The sequence below is a fragment of the Corvus hawaiiensis genome, chromosome 26 (genome assembly GCF_020740725.1).
Source record: "Corvus hawaiiensis isolate bCorHaw1 chromosome 26, bCorHaw1.pri.cur, whole genome shotgun sequence".
NCBI lineage: Eukaryota > Metazoa > Chordata > Aves > Passeriformes > Corvidae > Corvus > Corvus hawaiiensis.
In genome coordinates this window covers 1316790-1335483 of record NC_063238.1, presented here as the reverse complement: position 1 = coordinate 1335483, position 18694 = coordinate 1316790, and the positions used below count along the sequence as shown (strand labels likewise).

Here is an 18694-nt window from a genome sequence, read left to right as displayed (position 1 = left end):
CAATCAAACCCGTTGCCATCAGAATATTCTAATCCCTTTCTGTGTCATAGGAATAGTTGCTATAAAAATATGTATACACTATAGCACATGGGAAAACATGCAGAAAAGCACACATAATTTGAAAGAGTAATTGGTGAAATTGTAGACTTTTGTGTATTCAGTGGCAGAGAGGGGAATACTGAAACCTAAGAAAAAGAAGAAAGGGCTGGATGTACAACCGGGGGCAAGCAGAATTCTGTCAGCTTTAGAATATGGTTTTATTGATTCATTAAAATATTTAGTAACATTTACAGATGTGGAGGCCGACTTCTAGAAGGGACTCATGTATAGCCAGTAGAGTGCTTTCATCTCTGCCCGCCTCCTAACCCCTTTCCTTTCCATGGAAACCTGTGCTGCTGTCTTGCCAACTCCTCAAATGTGCAAATCTCTCTTGCTCACAGGAGTTCTGTGGTTTATGAGTGTCTAATGTAACAACTGAAAGAATTACGCATTATTCAATAAGATGTGAAGCTCTCTAACTAAATGTAAATGTAAAATGTAATGTGAATGTGAAAAATGAAGCTTCGTTAAAAGAAAAAGAATTGCTACACTTCCTTCAGAGGCATGTTTCCCTGAAAATGTGGGGTCTTTTTTTCCATGTTGGCATTTTTGAAAAGTCACGAAGACATGATTTTTCCATTTTTTGGTCATTAGAAATAGTCACCCTCAGTAATTAGCTTTCTGTCACTGAATAAGTTTTGGTTGGGTAATTAAGTGCCATCTCTGTGTACTCACTGGGGTAGCCAAGAGTCTCTGCTGGGACATTCCTGCAATGAGTTCGTGTGGTGTCATCCTCCAAACTCTGTCTGAGGGCCATACACCAGTCTCGAAGCCCAGCAGGCACTGGAGCACTATGGTAGACTATATTTTTAAATGTTATGGATTACTTCTGCTTTAGTTCTCAAAAAATAACAGCACAATTTCTGTTGGCAACTGTGGGGTTTCTGCACTGCTGTCTTTTGCATCTTTGGGGTATTCTTCTGCAATTAAAGGGATAAAGTTTTTCTGCTGTAAGCATGCTAGAAATTAATCAAGCAATAAAGAAATATATTTTTCACAGAAAAGACATAAATGGAATACATTTTTGAATTTTGGGAGTTCTTTGAGAAGGTTTCAAACCAGATGGAAAACATCCAGAGCAGACCAGTAAGAATGATTAGAAATCAGGAAAACATGAGTTTCACAGCATAAATTAATTTATTGGGGAGAGAAGATTGAGGCAAGGGGACATCACAACAATCGTCAGCTGTTGGAAAGCGGGAAGGGAATGCGCTCTTCTCCCAATGCCACACCTTTCCTCCATTGCAATCCATGGTAGATACATGAAAAAGAAATAGGCTTAGTACATTTTTGAAAGTCAGAGGTTGGTCTTAAGAATGTTTTAATAGTGGTGAAGACAGTGAGACACTGGTGCAGGTTGTCTGGGGGATGCATGGCATCTCTGTCACTGGAAGTCTTAAGAAAACAACCAAACAATGGTCAGGATTGACCATCTGACCTTCTTCTGTGGCAGCAAGACAAAGTAGATGACACTGTGATGTCCTCCCAGGTCTTCTGTTGCGTAATTTGACGCCTTACGCCGGGTGAGTGTTGTTGCTGACCTGTAATGTTTTAGAAAGAGGTTGATATTTCATGTCAAACTCCTAAAAGTAGCTTGTTGGGCATGAACCTTTGCTTTCATTTTAATAAAGCAGAAGTGCCTAGTACTTATTGTTGCAAGAAAGAGATTAAAGTAATGAACTGAGAACCTTCAAAAAGGGGCAAGGACAAAGTGGTCAGAATATAACTGTCAACATCATAAGTATTTTTAAGACAACTTCATAATCATCTAAGTGTTTGGAGAAGGCAATAATTCTGTGCTTAACCTTGGCCTCATTTGTTCTCATTGAATAATTTCTCTTTGCTGTCACTTTCTTCTCCAGCTCTGATTTGTTAAGCACAAAAATTCACCTGTGAAACATCTTATATCTACTAATGCTTCCACTCCACCAAGACTTAATCTTTCATTGCTGTCAACAAAGATGTGTATGCTCCCCTTCATGCTCGTACTTTCCTGTCAGCACAAAGGTTTGTACTTTCAGATGGTGAACTGGACCCAAGAACGGATTCTGGTCATAAGTGGACTAGCAATATTATAAAAAACCAAATTTACAAACAAACAAGCAAAACCAAAACATTTTAACCAGGATCACTTCTTCAGTCTAGTTCACTGCAGAACCATAAAAGGTGTATGTCAAGGGCTGTTCAGGAATATGCATTAGCATGTTACTGTCTGTCAAAGGTGGGAGCAGCCTTTTGAAAGGACAGTGCAAGATCTTTGGAAGCACGTACAAAGGACGAGTTGTCCCCTGCTGTCCCACCCCTTGTTTAGCACTGCAGGTGCTTAATAGAGTAGCAAAAGAAAATCCTTATTGGCTTCTGCACAACTGCAGAGTCAACACAAGTGAGAGAGATGTCTCTTCCATCTCTGAATCAATGTTAATCTGTGTAGAAATACAGAAAGGTAGAAATTTTGTTCTTAACTGAGCTTTTGCAAACTCAAACTGAGCTTTTTTCTCCCTCAGTTTGCCAATGAAACAGCTAGGAGAAAAACACCACTTTTTCCTGGTACTGTACGCAGTCTTCAAATTCACAGTGAATAAATATGGATTCCTGCCATGCAACTTTCTCAGACTGTTAATCCCCACAGTTCATTTAAGATGCTAAAGTTGTTGTTTAAATAAAAACTTTAGAGAAGATGTTGGACTCTCTATGTAATGCTTTCTTTAAAAAACAAACAAAACAAGACCAAAAACCACCCCGACTGTTGCATTTTTGAGAGACATACTTAAGGCATTTTGGCCTGAATTTATTTCCTTCATAAAAGGAAATCTCAACCCTGGTGCATAATTTATGATCTTGGCATTCAGCCGAAACATATGTACATACTGAAATCAGTTTTGCATCTGTTTAACTTTGTGCACATGAGTAGTCTAATTGGATTTAGTCTGATGAAATGACTCATGCGAGATCAAGTGTCTGCACAACAAGGATTTCAGTCAGTAGGTTTCTTTAGGGCAGCAGCTTCTATGCTTTATGCCTAGCACATGAAATGGCTTTTTGATTATCTCAAAGCCTTCTGCGGGCTGTATAGCTGTAGTGACAGGTGAAACAAAGACGTACAGAAGAACAAGTCTTGCAGCACAGGTCAGATCTTCTACTGCATTGCACTGTACAACAGTAGCAATTAATTAATTGTAACTTTCTTTTTTAAAGAATGTCTTCTGAGAATCTCTTCAGGGTTACAGGAAATCACTCATTCCTTTATAACAGGCTACTGGGCTGCAGCTGTTGGCCTTCTGGTAGCCATTGGCCAGGTTAAACACTATTGCTTACATATGCTAGACACTCTGATAAGATACAGCCATCGCCTCGTTTAGGATGGAACCTGCACTCACCTGACTGCACAGCAATGTAGATACTCATCATCTTCACAGGACAGAGTATCATTGTATCAAGAACTGGAGTTTTGTTTTTGCTGCTCTTGCAAGCCTTGTCTTCCCATGCCATCTCACATCTGCCATCTTGAACCCTTTCTAATTTCTTGCCCCATATGAGGTGGTGCTGAGCTTGCTACTTGTTGAAGCTGTTTTTATCCACTAGCCAGCTCTTCTGTTTTCTTCTGATGTTTTCTCATTCTTCCTACATCTGCTATAAGGGTCTAGGGAATGGAAAGTGGTCTAGAGAGTGAAGAGACTCAGGGAAAGGGATGAGAAACACCGCAAGTTCTGACATTAGGAGGATTAGGGAATAAAACATGGAACTCCAGGGGATTGGTAATGCGAGAATATAGTCTAGGGAGGATACATAAAAAAAAGGAAGGCTTGGAATATGAGTGCTGTTAAGGCAAGGCAAGTGACTCTGAAACTCACGGTGTACAGAGAACCAATGTAAGATGGAAATGAAAATAGGGAAAGGGAAAAAAAGAAGCTGAAGTAAGAATATAAAGCAAAAAATATGCCTTACAGATGGATGGTTTTGTTGGTTTTTCACTCCTACCTCTCTGTCCAGATTCATTCTGTGGCTAGCAAAATACCCTGAAATAAAGAAAGTTTTAGGAATCTCAGAATGTAGTTCAAGGCATGAAATTTTAAGTATTTGAAATGTATTTTTGGTTGACGAATTATACTCCTGACTTCTGGTGACACTAAGGCAGGAGGCATCTAAAAAAAGTGTGTATGTGAAGTTTGTCATGTAGCACCTGATTCAGACTTCAGAATGCTTTGAAGCAAGAGAGAAACATAGTGAAATATTACAGCTTTAAAATATAGAAGTGAGATTTTTATCTGAATTACCTAAATGTGAATCTGATGTCTCTGATGGAGATACTCTCTGATACTTTTGTGTGGCTGGGGAAAAGCTTTGATCTTTAAGTTGTGGAAGACTTTTTGTTACTGATGCCTTTTGCACAGTTTGCAGTTTGAAGTGTATGCAGTGGAAACAGGTGACTGAGGGCTTGATATTGCAAGTGAAAATGCATTCTATGAACTTCTGGTAATTTGATACTTTCTGGTCCTTCAAGTGGATACACTTTATTGAGATGGCCATCTGTTTTATCCAACAAAATGAATTTCTGCTCAGGGGAAAGTTCTGCATGCTGATTTTCAAAGAGAAAATGGTTTTACTACAGAATTCTCAGAGAGCATTCAAAATGTAAACCTACACATCTCTAATACATTCTGGGGTTTTGCAAGTGAAACTGGAACATGATCATCTCCTTATTTTGAATAAATTCTTGCATCTCTTGATAATATTTATTATTCATTGGATGAATACCAGTGTTTCGTACTTGAATCCTCTTTGCATTGAAATGTTTAAATTTTACTCCTTCTGAGTTTTGTTCAAATCAGCTATCCCTTATTTACATCTTGACTAATACAAAGAAGTTAGTATTTGTAAGAAACTTCGGTATGTAGTACTTAAACAAGGCTGTACGGCAAAGTTTTCATGTTAACTGTAATTATCATAGGTAATTAATTTGTTAATAGATTTACTGAATTTGCAGTTGGTCACATTTTTTTTAAAGCACTGAAATTACTATAATTGTGCATTGTTTGTCCTTGGAAGGATTAGGAGCACTTTATGTTGAACAAGTATAAAAAGGATTCATGGAATTCTTGAAATATTTACCAAGCCTTTTTGATAAGTAAGACCTTATTTTTGCTGAGAATTTTTACAAGCATATTCCTTTTCTCTATTTTCAGTCCCCTGCACATAGCTATTCAAGTTATGACTCTGGCAAGAATGAGAGTGTAGGCAGAGGTGCTGAAGATCTGTCTCTGAATCGAGGAGATGAGGATGAGGATGACCATGATGAGCAAGAAGATCCTGAGAAGGTTAATGAATCAGATGGGGTAGAAGCTGAGCGACTGAAAGCTTTTAACGTAAGCCCTCTTGCACTCACCTTGTTTACTTCTTCTGTTCCTTTTGCATTGTTGTTTTGGGTAAGTTTGACAATATTAAAGGCACATTAATTTGCAGGATTTATTTCAATTATTATTTTAACGCACATTAAACTCTTGCCAACAGACAACAGATTTACTGTGTTTTATTTAGAATTTTGAGGCAGAGTGCCATCTTTACCAGTGAGGAAAACAAAGCTTTGCTCTGTGTGTGTGCATGTGTGACCATGTGTGTGGCTGTGTGGATGTGCATGTTCACCCACTGAATGGAAAGAGGCTGTAGCTAGTTTTGTCAGGAGACCATTCTGGTGGTCAGCTGTTCTCTATTGCTTTCCCAATGTATATAATTATGCATGAAAACACAAGCAATTGTTCAAACAAAGAAAAAATGTGAGTCAGTTCAATAAAATGATTAGCAATCACAGCTTATTGTTAATAATGAAACTTAAGTAGTGCCTATTTTCACAATCTGTTCTGGTTTATCTCACAAGTTCTGTATCCTATAGACTATTCTTTTCTTGTCTATTTTTTTTTTTTGATCAGTCCCTCCCCCACCCCCACCCCAAATAACCCTTTAAAGAACTGTTTGCTTAATATTTCTGGCTTCCCGTTACAAAGCTCTTCAGTGGATAGAAAAAAAATGTCTTCCTATCAGTAAACAAGCCAGGAAGCTAGGAAGAGAAGAGAGCTGCCCTCCAAACCCATCTCCTCTGTCTCCCTCTTGCCAACAGATGTTTGTCAGGCTGTTTGTAGATGAAAACTTGGACCGAATGGTCCCAATCTCTAAGCAGCCCAAAGAAAAGATCCAGGCTATCATTGACTCATGCAGGCGACAATTCCCTGAGTATCAAGAGCGTGCCAGAAAACGCATACGTACTTACCTCAAGTCCTGCAGGCGGATGAAAAGAAGTGGTTTTGAGATGGTGAGTTTTGACTTAAAACCCAGCCCTAGTTTCCATCAAAACCCCATATGTAAATCCATGGCACTATTTTGTTTTCATCTTAGCGTCTTTTTTTTTCTTTTTTTTTTTTTTCTTTTTTTTTTTCTTTTTGGTAATACCAGGTCAGAGATTTCTTTTTCCCTCCTTCATTCTTCCTGAATTTATTCCCCTTGATTTAAAAATGCTGTGGGACACTAGAGGTCACAAAATGAACTAATATGGATCTATAGGGAAAAAAGAAGAAAGCAAGGCATAAATAAGGAGGGAAACTATATTGTGGACTGTATGGTGACTTATTTCTTACTTTAAGTTACATTTACACATTTTTGCCTGTAAAAGTCTTGCAGTAAGACAGATTTTTCTCTAAAATGCCTCTGCTAACTGGATTCCAGTGAGCTCTGTAAAATTGATCCCGCTAGAGAAAAGCTATACTCAAGAAAATGCCCAGTGTAGTAACATCATAGCGGCAATGGCTTTGGCTTTGGGTGTTTTCTTGTACACCTTAGCCTATTGCTTATCAGTGAAAGTTACTCCTTTGAAATCTTTCAGTTGATATATAGGTGTGCAAAACATATTTAATGGTTGTAAAACACATCAAACTTAGAATCTGAGCATCCTAATGATTTAGTAGTTATAATTGAACCAAAGCTCACGAGAATTGTCATAGTATGCAACTGACAGTGTTTTCAGACATTGATATTTTAATATTACTCAGTAACACAAAAATTGCTAAATAAAGTCTTCTCACCATTTGGCAGCTTATTATCTCTAGAAAATGTTTGTATTTCCAAAACGGAGAAAAGTCAGAAGTAACTAGGTAGCTACAAACCTACACACCTTGTGTTTAATGTTTTAGCTATCTCTCTGGCCTTTAGATGACAACAAAATCACCTCATTGTTACAAATAGATATCATTTAGCGATTAAACATACCATTTTTTTTTTTAATGAATCATCTGCAAACCCATTGATTACATTAAAAATTATTGGAGATTATTGCATTTTACTGTTTTTCTCTTTCTCTCTGTCTTTCTCTTTCCTGCAGTTTTTGCAGAATATTTATGAGTACCATATGTTGTTTAAGATGGTAGCTGACAGTTTTAAGAACAAAATATCAGGCTTATTTGTAGGGCAAGACCACTATTTGATAATACAAAAAAAAAAGGCAGAAAGTAAATTTTTGAGTGTGTTTGGTATTCTAATCAACTGCATGGTTTTATTACTTGAAACATTGGCATAACACTATTTCTGAACAATGGAAGCTCAGATGAAGAAAGACAGGTAGAATAAAGGACATCTGTACAGACAGAAGTGCCAAAGGTTAACTGGTGGCATACATGGCAGCTTGTTTAGCCCTCCAAAACAAAGGACAAATAGTAAAGAAATATTTCCTACAATATACTAAGTAGCATTAAATTGCATCTACTCACTCTGTCTGACAAAAATTCAGCAACATCAAGTTCAGCTTCCATGAAACCAAATATTTTATTTTGCTGTCCTTTCAATTGAAAATACAAAATTAGCCAATGCTAGCAAGTCTCCGCACTGTTCCAATTCACGGCCTTATTACTGTCATTATTCACTCTGATGAGCAGTTATATAAACTGGCTCATTTCTTGTCATCTGAAAGACTCGTGCAACGGTTTTGCAATATGAACAAGGGGCTACAGTCTGACCCATAAGAGCTGGGTTGGCTTGACTTCAGTGCACATTTGCAAATGTTACTTGCATATGAATAAAGGTTGCAGGATCAAATTTATTCCTGGGAGGGGAAAAGGAGCAGAGATTACCAGGAATATGATCCAAATGGGCAATCTTTGTAGTTCAGAAAGATTTCCTGATTTTATAATGTTTCATGACAGTTTATGATGGGCTTTACTTCTTTTTAAACAAAAAAATCACCCTCTAAAACACTGGCTTTCTCACCCATGAATGGAAGTGACAAGGCACTGGAACTCTTGCCAAAGACTGCAACCCTCTTGGGCCTGAAGGGATATCTGTCCTATGTCCCTGTTAGCAGGTAGGAATACGAGCCAAAGACTATCCAAATCTCTGGAGGAGCTCCCATCAACTTCCTAAGAGAATAAATAGTATTTTATGTGTATGTCTTGAATAATTCTGAAATTTAATATCCCTTTGGGTTTTTAAATTATTTTCTGATTTCTAAGTTACTGTATCATCATCTCTTTATTACAGCCATTTTTTAAAAATGCTACCATGGATAGAGGCATTGACTACTTAGTTGTTTTAAATGTGCTTACCATTTTGATAATGGAGAAGAACCACCTTGTCTGGATAATAATATTTGTTCAAAACAATCATGAAGGGACAAGATGGTGTTGTTTTGAATAAGGGGCTACCCTCAAATACAAAATAAACCAGAATAATGATCTGCTCAGCAGCAGTACCAGTACCATTGTTATATTAAATAGGATGTCAGATAATAACCTCCACAGGAGATGGCTTTTGCGATACACACGTTAAATACAAGTTTTTTATTTTGTTCAGATTCAAAATGCTACATTTTGAGCATCTAGTTGCATGAGAAAAAGAGAATATTCTCTTTTATGGCATGTAACAGTTCAGGCTGTGTGTGGAATCGTGCAGCTATCTACAGCACCATACTGTAAAGTGAAGAGAAAATGTAAACACAATGTTAAATTAGTGTAAAACTGCATGGTAAAGATGAAAAAGAATGCCTGGAGCCTGATTCTGTCAGTTATTTGCCATCTGTAATCCGAACGACAGTTCTTGCTGCATAACAGGCCAGTTCTAGCTTTGAGGCAATAAAAAAGACTCAGTCTCATGAGTGTTCGTATTGTTAATTAATATGATTCTTAGTATTATTATGTTTAAGAGATTACTTGTAGTTATTCTGCCTCCACTTGTGACAGATAGTTGTCTGTGGACTCTGAGGCAGCTCGCATAGCTTCTTGTGACAAATATGCCTTTGAGAAATTCCCTTTCTACATTGGAAATGCTCTGCCCATTTGACTGTGCAGCTTGTAGTTTGCAGTTTTCATCCTGACACAAGTATATACCTCCGTAGGGTACTCAGCTTTTCTCATTAACTGTATGAGTGTTTCTCTCCTCCCCTTGTCTCTTGCTAAGGGACTGTTGAGAACGTTCTCTTACTAAATTCTGTGATCTTGCTCAGAATCTTTAGTTGGGAGGGAAATCTGTCAACTACTGAAATCACTGGCTTTTGGAGGGGATTTCTATGTTGTGCTTCTATCTGCATTGTGCTGTACTGCTTTGAGAACTTAAAAGTTCTCAATATTCTTAAAGAAATTTTTTCTTTTTCTCTTCATTAGCCCATAAACAAAAGAAAAAAATTGCTTCCTCATTCTCAAGGACCAATATCAACAAGAATCCCTGTATACACATTAGGTGTCTTGTGACCTCCATAGGCTATGCAAGAGGAATTTTCTCCCCAAAATAGTCACATGGTCTGTTTCACTAATGTTTTTTAAATCCTTTGTTTAGACTTGTCCCAGCCTCTGTAATAGACAACTATCAATTAGAAAGATTTAGTTGACAGCTGCTGGAGATATTTATTTAGTTATAGTCCAGAAGAACTTTAGATGCTAGGAATAATCAAATGGGGTTGAATTGACTTAATAGTTACATTTTTTTACTGCTCTCTGCTTCCTCCTATATTCATGATCTCCTATGATCACTCTCACTGCATTCAGTTTGAAATTGCATCTTACAGTATCTTTCTCACAGATGTGCCATTCTTTTCTGCGAGCATCCCAATGCAAGAGCAAGATTTTAAACTCTCATTCACTAAGAGATTCTTCTTTTTTTTTTAAGCAAAAGGAAGCCCTCCTCCAAAGTACTACCGTAATACAAAACAATAGTATCAAGTGTTCTGTGTTGGAGAGAAAAGGCTAGTCATAAATGCTTTTCGTTGTCCAAAGACAAGTTTGGATGTGTCAGAGAAGAGTCACACTATGCCTGAAGATTGTTCATGATTTAAGTCCCAGTGTTGTTCATCCCAGCACCTTCTGTCCTATCGCCAGCCTCAAGAACAAGTAACTGAGCTCTGTATCTTTCACTGCTACTGTCACTTGGTTGTGCCAGTTGGCTGTAAGAGGCGTTTTAACAATTTGCGACTGTGCTCATGTTGATCAAGGTGTTTTGAATGTGTCTAGTGGCTTGTCATGTGTCTATATTGAGATTGAGCAGCTTCGGTGGGGACTGGTTTCCAGAAGGGATGTTTTCTGAAATCTGCCTCATTAAGATTGCTTGGCATAGGTGTCTAGGTTCTGCTTTTTAGTTTTAGTTTTAGAAAGAGAAATCTTTCATTATTTACTGAATTTAGTGCTGAAAAGTCCAGCTGCCCTTGCTGTCACATGCTTTTTCTCTCCTCCAGGCTTTTATGTCTGGAAAGGTCATAAGCATTTCCAGGAAAATGACGATCTGTAGATTCAGGGATGCATATCTAATTGATTAAAAAGCTGGGAAGCATTAAGAAAATTATCACAAGAGCAGTTACATGAAGATCTAAAAACAGTAATGGAGTTGTTGCTTTGTGCTATAACCCAAACTCTGTCACGTGGGCACTCCCCTTTCCAAGCACCTCACCCTTGTTTGATAGTGGTTAACTTATTTAAGTCTGATGGGCAACTTGGTTGAAAAAGGGCAAAGCTACCCTCTGATAAACTTTGACTTTTACCATTAGATGTCATGAAAAAATATTCTAGAAACAGTTTTTCTAAGGCTCTTAGATGTGTTGGTTTTTTTTTCTTTTCACCACAGAACAGTTAAGTGAATGCTCATGTGATTTTTGAGAACTTCCTCCTAAATCTGCCTCAGATAGCTTTTACTTTTTAATGACTTTTGAAAGTATAGGCAATTTTGGAAAAGTGAGTGGTGGAAGAAGTAACACTTCTTCCATTAACCTTGCAAAATGTGAAGAAGTTAGCTTTAAAAACGGCATGATACTTGGAAAAAGATTTTGAACCAGTCTGGAGAGGTTCATCCCCAGCAGTCTCATGAGTTAAAAATGAAACTAAAAAGAAGCCTGGATGACTACTTTAGACAAAATACTTGATTTTTAGGTTAATAAAGTCAGATGGATATTCTTGCTTTTGTTCACATAAGTCATTTAAAATTTCCAGTAGCCCTGCTGAAATCGCTCACTTAAATAGGCAGATCAGAACTTGGACCCCTGCGTAAACATAACAGCAGCAATAGCAGCATGTTGGTTGATTGGAAGGAGTCATTTGCTTAATTTTTCGACAGGAATATGGATATGTTAAGATATATATGGATTTATTTAGGTGCCATCATAACCTAGGTGCAACACTCAGTGTTTCAATTCAATGTATTTCAAAGCTGAAAAATTAAAAAAGCGATTTGAACATCACTAGATGTTTCAAAACGCCTCTTCTGCCATTTAAGAAAATATTTCTGTTATCTCACTGAATCCTTTGGTAGGTGTTACAATTGGGTATTTATCACAAGACTGTGAGACTGAGCAAAATATATCAAACCCCAGACTGAAATGCAGTGCTACAGACATTAAAATGCCAGTCCAGTTGTTCATATTCCACTATTCTGTACTGACAATCCACAGAATCATAGAATTACAAAATAACTTGGGTTGGAAGTGACCTTAAAATTCATCTAGTTCCAACCCCTCTTCTGTGGGCAGGAACACCTTCCACTAAAGGAGGTTGCTCAAAGCTCCATTCAACCGGGCCTTGAAAACTTCGAGGAATGGAGCATCCACAGCTTTTCTGGGCAACTCAGTCCAGTGCGTCACCACCCTCACAGTAAGGAATTTCTTCCAAATATCTAATCTAAACCTACCCTTTTCCAGTTTGTGACCAGTACAAAAGTACATGCAGTATAGTGCAGTACTGTACTTCATTCAGTCTTTAAATTCAAAAATACTCTGTAGAAGGGTTTCTGAGTCCTTTGCAACTGTGCTGTGTAGGACAGTTCTGTCATACATTTCACTGCATTGTTCTGATTAAAAACTCTTCTTTGAAGATCCTGTATTCCCTGTCTTGTAACGTATTTTACATGTTTTCTATGAAAAAGTGCTATTTAGATATTGTACACTGTTACAAATATGTTGGGTGTTTTAGGACATTGTGTTAGATCATAATAATTTATTATGAAAGAGTTGTGGCATATTTGCAGTATTTAATTTTGGAAATGAGCTGGTCTTGCAATACCTGAGGAAAAAGCTGACATGCAAGAGAGCACTAGGGACTATCTAGTTTTTGGCAGCCCAACATGCAAAGAAGTGCTTAGTGGTATCTTTGGAGAAATTTAGTTACTGTCAGTGAGGCATCTTAGGCATTTATCTTCAATTTTGGATGCCAAATCACTTTGGAAAATTTTAAACCATTTTTTTTTCAAGTTTGAGTAATAGTTAAAATACTTCCTCATTCTCACATTTATATTAGAATCCATATATTTTCTCCCAAGTACAAGGCAATAGGAGTAGGAGAAATGGCCTGTACTTGTGCCAGGGCAGATTTAGATTGGCTATTAGGAAAAATTTCTTCATCCAAAGGCGAAGCATTGGAACAGACTGTCCAGGGAAGTGGTGGAGTTACTATCCCTGGAGGTATTTAAAAGAAGTGTGGATGTGGCACCTGGGGACGTGGTTTAGTGGTGGAGTTGGGAGTGCTGTTTTAATGGTTGGACTCGATTTTACAGGTCTTTTCCAACCTAAATGATTCTGTGATTCTCTGATTTATATGAGGGTCTCTATGAAGAAAATTAAGTAACTTGCATGTTTATGTGTTTGCAACTGTCTTTTACTGAAAGATGTAATTTTCAGTGTTAATTTGCCTAAACTAGAAGGTAGTATTTATGCACTCATGTCAGCTTATAATGTCTGGCATTTAGCAGGTGTACATGTGAGGAGGTGTACTTACAGCTTTTTACCGGCTAGGCTCGTAGTTCAATGACTTAGAAAGCCTTAGGCAGCCTAGAGAGGTAGCACGGGCAATCCAGCATTTCAGTAGCTCTGAAAGTGGCAAATATTAGCTGCAAAACTGATACCACCAGCAGAAGCAAAGAGGGAGAAATACAGCTTTCAGCTTGCCTAATTCCTGCAATTAGAAGCTTTCAAGCAGAAGCAGATGACAAGATATTTGCAGAAAGGGTGCAAGCCAAAGAGGGCAGGCCCCGTCTTGTGTCCTTCTTTTATTCAGAGAAGGGGAAAGGGGAGGACTGGGGGCGGACCCGGGGTGACCGGCCAATCAGACACTGCTAAAAAGTTTGAGTTACATTTGGTTTTGCCCGCGCTTGGAACAAAGGGGTTCAGAGCGCATGGCAGAGGCAAGTCCTGGCTTGTCTCGGGGAGGGGAAGCTCGGAACAGGCAGCAACTTACATGTGTGCCCATTATCTGACTAAACAGATAGCTGTATTTTTTCAGGATTGAGCCAGACTAATGTAACATGGGTAAAAGTATGTAGACCAAAATTTTGTGCGACAACTTTGGCTTTTATTTATACTGGATATCAAAAAAATGCCAGGCTAGTAACAGTAGTGATAATGGATCTCTAACCATGGGTGGACAGCATGCACAGTACATTGCAAAGTTCTTTTTAGTGAATATACTGCTCCTAGTGGTTTAGACTGAAATATAGTCAGCAATCTATTATATCAATAATTGGTAAATTTATGCCAAAAGTGTACGTATGAAATTAGAATATAGAAGTTTTTTCAGATTCTGTGTAGAAATACAGGAACTGTGTGACCATGCCAGAAAAGGTATTTGGTGTTTCACATGAAGATACTGCAAAGGTACCTCACTTTAAGCAGAAGGCTTGATGATACTGCAGTTGGTATAGTGAAAGTGTGTATTTTACAGCATATTGAACATCTCTTCTCTTCTTTGTTAAAGGGTCAGAGATTATACCAAGAGACCTAATTTCTAGATGAACTGGGCCAAGGATTTCTGATTTCAACTACTAAAAAATGAGCAGCCTTGCAGGACTACTCTGTAACTTCAGAAAGGCTTGTTGTAAGATGCTTTGATTGTTGATACCCAGATCTAAAGAGCATCAAAGTCATGGAAGGGTATTCATTAGGTTCAACATACTTTAAAGCAAAACAGCAGTTATAGACTAGACAGAAGTATTGACTAATTTGATTTTCCATTATGCAGCTTGCAAAACTATATCTGTCAATGGTTTATAAACTCTTCAGAAAGAGAAAAAGGGATGAGTGTATAAAAACTTCAAATCAATTTGAACAAATAATTCTTATGAAAGCACGCAAAAGTGCATATCCAATAAGATGGTTAAGTGTGCATGTTGCTTTCTTGTCATCATTGTCATCTACAGGCTCTATGGTGATCTCAAAATAGTTTCAAGTATGAGAGGACTGAAGGTGGTTGGTCATCTCCCATGGGTCACTGAGGAATTCCAACCACTTCCTAAATGTCAGTCACTTCAAAAGTTGTTTTAAACAGAGGCATCCGTGTGCACATGCAGTCTAGCAGGTTTTCCTTACATGGTTTGTCAAAATGCTCTTCGTCTACATTGTGTTAGAGGCTGGATGTTAGCTGTGTGTCAGCTGAGAAGATGTAAAAACCAAAACCGGATGTGTGTTCAAAATGTGACTCCTGCTTCAGTGCAGTCACAAGCAGCATCATGTTTCCAAGTAAATACAAAGCAATTCTGTATACTGCTTTTGTGTGATGGACATACAGTCTTCTCAGAAGGCCTGTATTATACTGTTCACCAGATTCCTTCTAAGTTTTATTCATCTCTTCACCTGAGAGTTGCCGTAAAATTGTCACATGTGTCTTTGCTCTCTATCCTTGGTTCAAAATGACAAAAATGTTATCCTGCCTTGTGATTTGCTACTTTTGGTAGACTAAAGTTTACAGGACTTTTTCTTTTCTGTTGTTTTACACATGGCTAGTTGCAGTATAGTTATTTCCTGCTTTACATCACTGTGAAGTGAGAGAAATACCAGATTGGGCCTGTGAATGTTATGCCTCAAACACTAGGCACATTCAAAACCAGCTAAAGCTGGTTGGTAATTTTTTAATAATGCCTTTTTGGTTTTTTTCTCTTTAAGAAATGCTATTTTGTCAAGGGTTTTCGATTTTGACATACTACCATAAAATGAAACCTGGTTTTCTGCTAGTTCAGTGGGCAGGCTGTGGATCCAGGGATTGTGTGGACAGCCTGGACGGCCTTGTAAAAAGTTGTCCTTGTCTCCCACGTTTCCTGCTGTAGTTCCAAACATGTAGGAACCAGCATTCAGCTCTCAGCTCTGCAGAGGGCAGCCTGGGAACCTGCAAAATTCTCTTCTGGCTGAGATCTGCAGGCTTCCTTCTGCAAAATTGAATGATATCACTTTTGCCCTATTTCCCAAGGCCTTTGAGTCTCCCCCTCAGATTGGGAATTGAGAGATGTTCAGAACCCAACAGGGATGTTTGAGCTTCTTACAGAATTGGTTTTACAGCTGTAGTTATGAGAGAGGTCCTGAATAATCAGAAGTAGAGAGGAAAAGGAAGCTAAGCTAAGCCAGAAAGGGGTTTCTGAGCTTAGAAGATGGAGATACTAATTCAGTTTATTTAAAAACAATTTTTTAGAAGTGGTTATTTCAAAGTAATTTTTTCTCTTAGGCAAAGCTTTTCAAAATTGATCTTTTTTACATATTACAGATATGGAATTTCACGAAACAGAAAATCTCCTTTTTAACAGCTCTGCTCCTAGTGACAGAGGACTGTTTTCATCTTCTCAGTCAATGCCAGACTAGTGCTCTGTTGATAGAGCCCGAACCTTGAGGAGGTGATTTTTCTCCTGTGCTTTGTTGCCGTACTTTACTCCCCAGGTTACTGAGCCATGTATTCATCATGTTTCCCCTAAGGTTCACTCTAGATAGTTCTTGACATGAACATATCAACAACCAGCTGCAGTGATGAGTGAGAGAAATTTTGGGTTAACGCGTATTTCAAGAGGAAGATACTCCATTACCCAGAGATTTCTTCTATTTTGCAGGTGCTAACTTGTGTTCAATATTTCAATAGTGAGCACATGATCACTACACGCCTTTTCAGAGAAAAGATAACTGCTTGATTTTTATAATAACATTTCATGTTTTGTTTTATAAAACACTTCCATAAACCTATTCTCTCCCATAGACAAATATATTAACTGGAAGAACTGGTGTTCATTTTACTTTTTGGTCAGAACATTAGGTTTTTTGGCTCATATATCCCCTTCTAAAAATCCATTGATGTGGATTTTCAGGTTTAGCTGAAGACCTGAGCTGGAGAAATTAATGAGGTATTTGTTCACCATTTTTCAAGAACCTTGTGTGACCACTATTACAGGACCACACTGAGACTTCCATGCAGTCAACAGAGTCAGTGCACCTGGAACATACATAAACCAGTGGCATGTACAGTGGTACTTGGGCACCAAACACAGTGAGGGATCTAGTGTGATGCAGTAACAAATTCAGAGTAACATCACCATTCCAGGAAGTCAGAGTAATAAATATCATGCTTTGTCAGTGAAACCCTTCTGCAAAGACTTTGTCCTCTGGAGCTCTGAGTCAGGTGTCTGCTTGTACTGCACATGATGTTAACTTCTCTCACGACACTGGGGCTTGCATCAGTGTCCCTCATCTCTTAGACTGAATTATTTTCAAAACTGGAAACAAGCTCCATAGTTTGTTCTGTCAAATCAATCCAAGTATAATTTATTGCAGTATTGAAGCCTCTGGCTGTCTTTCTTACACTGCTCTTATACTGATGCCAGGGAGCTTGCTCTCATATAAGTGGGGAGAAATAAGCCTATTGCACTAGTGAGGAAGACCCATAAATCCCTGTCTATTTCTGTAAGCTAGTTCATCTTCTGGTCCCAGACAGACTGTGGTCCCATGCTTTAGAGAAAGTAGAGTGTCAGATTAAAAACTGGCTTTCTGCAGAGCATATCTGAAGTCAATAAATGGATTTTAATTTTTAAAGGTAAAAATGTAACACTGGTAATGGCTGGCTCCATACTTTCTGGAATGTTATGAAAACCATAAAATCAGTTGAGCCTATATAATTAATTTGTTTTAAGGTTGTCTAGGAAGTGAATGGGAATACCTTCCAAATTTTCTTCCAAAATTCATTGACATTTCATAGCAGGTTCATATCCATATTTTTGGGAGTAAGAAACTAAAACCCTTCAAAACCCCCCCCCAAAACAACCAAGCAAAAAACCACACCCAAACTCCCTCACACATGGCCACTTTTTCAGTATGTAAAAATATACATAGTAAATGTAAATTTGAGTTCAATGAAGCTTTGAAAATTTGTGGAAATTCAGAACTGGGCTCAGTAAATTGCAGTGTCTGTAATGGGCTTACACGTACATCAGTATCTCTATTATTATCCCCTCTTTGTTTATTTTCTTGGTAGTTCTGATATATCTTTGTATATTAATGAAGAAGATAATTATGAGCTTCATCTTTCAGGAAGATTGTTTTGTATGTAATCAGGAAAAAAAAAGGGTGTGTAAATATTCTTCCTAATGAAATGGTAGGCAAGATCATACTGGAGTTCATAATCAACAATGACGCAAAAAAGATTTTATCATTCCCTTCTTTTTGGGGGATTCACTGCACCTTTAACCTAAAACATGTAAATCCAATGAAATTAGTAATGAGAGGTTTTGAACTGGAAAAATGAACCATATCTAGTTGAACCACAAAATATCTGGAGTGTTGGAAGGCTAGCATTATCAAAAGGAAAACAGATTTTTTTTTTAAAGTCGTTTTAATCACATCAGTCATGTTGCAGCAAGGAATGCAAATATTCATATACTACAGATTGAGGCTGCTCTGAAATGTTCTGACAATCTGTTAGGTTTTGAGTGATGTTTCAACCCTATCACTTGGGGTTTTTTGTTTTGGTTTTTTTTTTGTATGACTATAAAAAAACACTACTCATCTCTGTCACATGCTGCACAGGATAAAAAGCCTTTCAGTTTTCTTAACAAGAATCAGACGGCCAGGGTGCTGCTGGAACGCAGAGAATATGCCACTGTCTGTTCAAAGTACAGCTTAATGAGCCAGACTAAACACACTGGACAATAGAGCTGTGGGGGGAAAGGGCTTCTCGTGGATCTGTGGATCAGCTGCAGCTTTAACATCTAACTAGTTTCATTTTTCATCTTTGCAAGTTCCATTTCCCTGTTTTGTTGGTATAAACTGCATTTCAATGAGCGGACTTTCCTGCCTAGGTGATGGTATGGTGTGCTTTGAAAAAGGATGTTGTGGATTATGCTAGGA

The 18694-nt window shown here is 38.0% G+C and overlaps 1 protein-coding gene and 1 long non-coding RNA gene across 6 annotated transcripts in view; one reads left to right on the top strand and one right to left on the bottom strand.

The window, feature by feature from the left end:
• NOL4 (nucleolar protein 4) overlaps nt 1-18694 on the top strand; it is a 190299-nt gene that overhangs the window by 137058 nt on the left and 34547 nt on the right. For 3 of the 5 annotated variants that reach the window (XM_048286256.1, XM_048286255.1, XM_048286259.1), the window contains 2 exons: nt 5283-5462; nt 6212-6403. The exons of 1 other annotated variant lie outside the window; for it this stretch is intronic. In XM_048286256.1, the coding sequence (XP_048142213.1) occupies nt 5283-5462; nt 6212-6403 (372 nt within the window). The remainder of the gene's footprint in view (nt 1-5282; nt 5463-6211; nt 6404-18694) is intronic. One more of the 5 variants, XM_048286257.1, reaches the window with a different exon arrangement.
• Nucleotides 1218-7969, bottom strand: LOC125316875. The gene is made up of 4 exons (XR_007199882.1): nt 7851-7969; nt 6362-6645; nt 3477-4115; nt 1218-1640 (listed from the first exon to the last, which is right to left on the bottom strand). It is a non-coding gene; the product is annotated as an uncharacterized LOC125316875 (long non-coding RNA).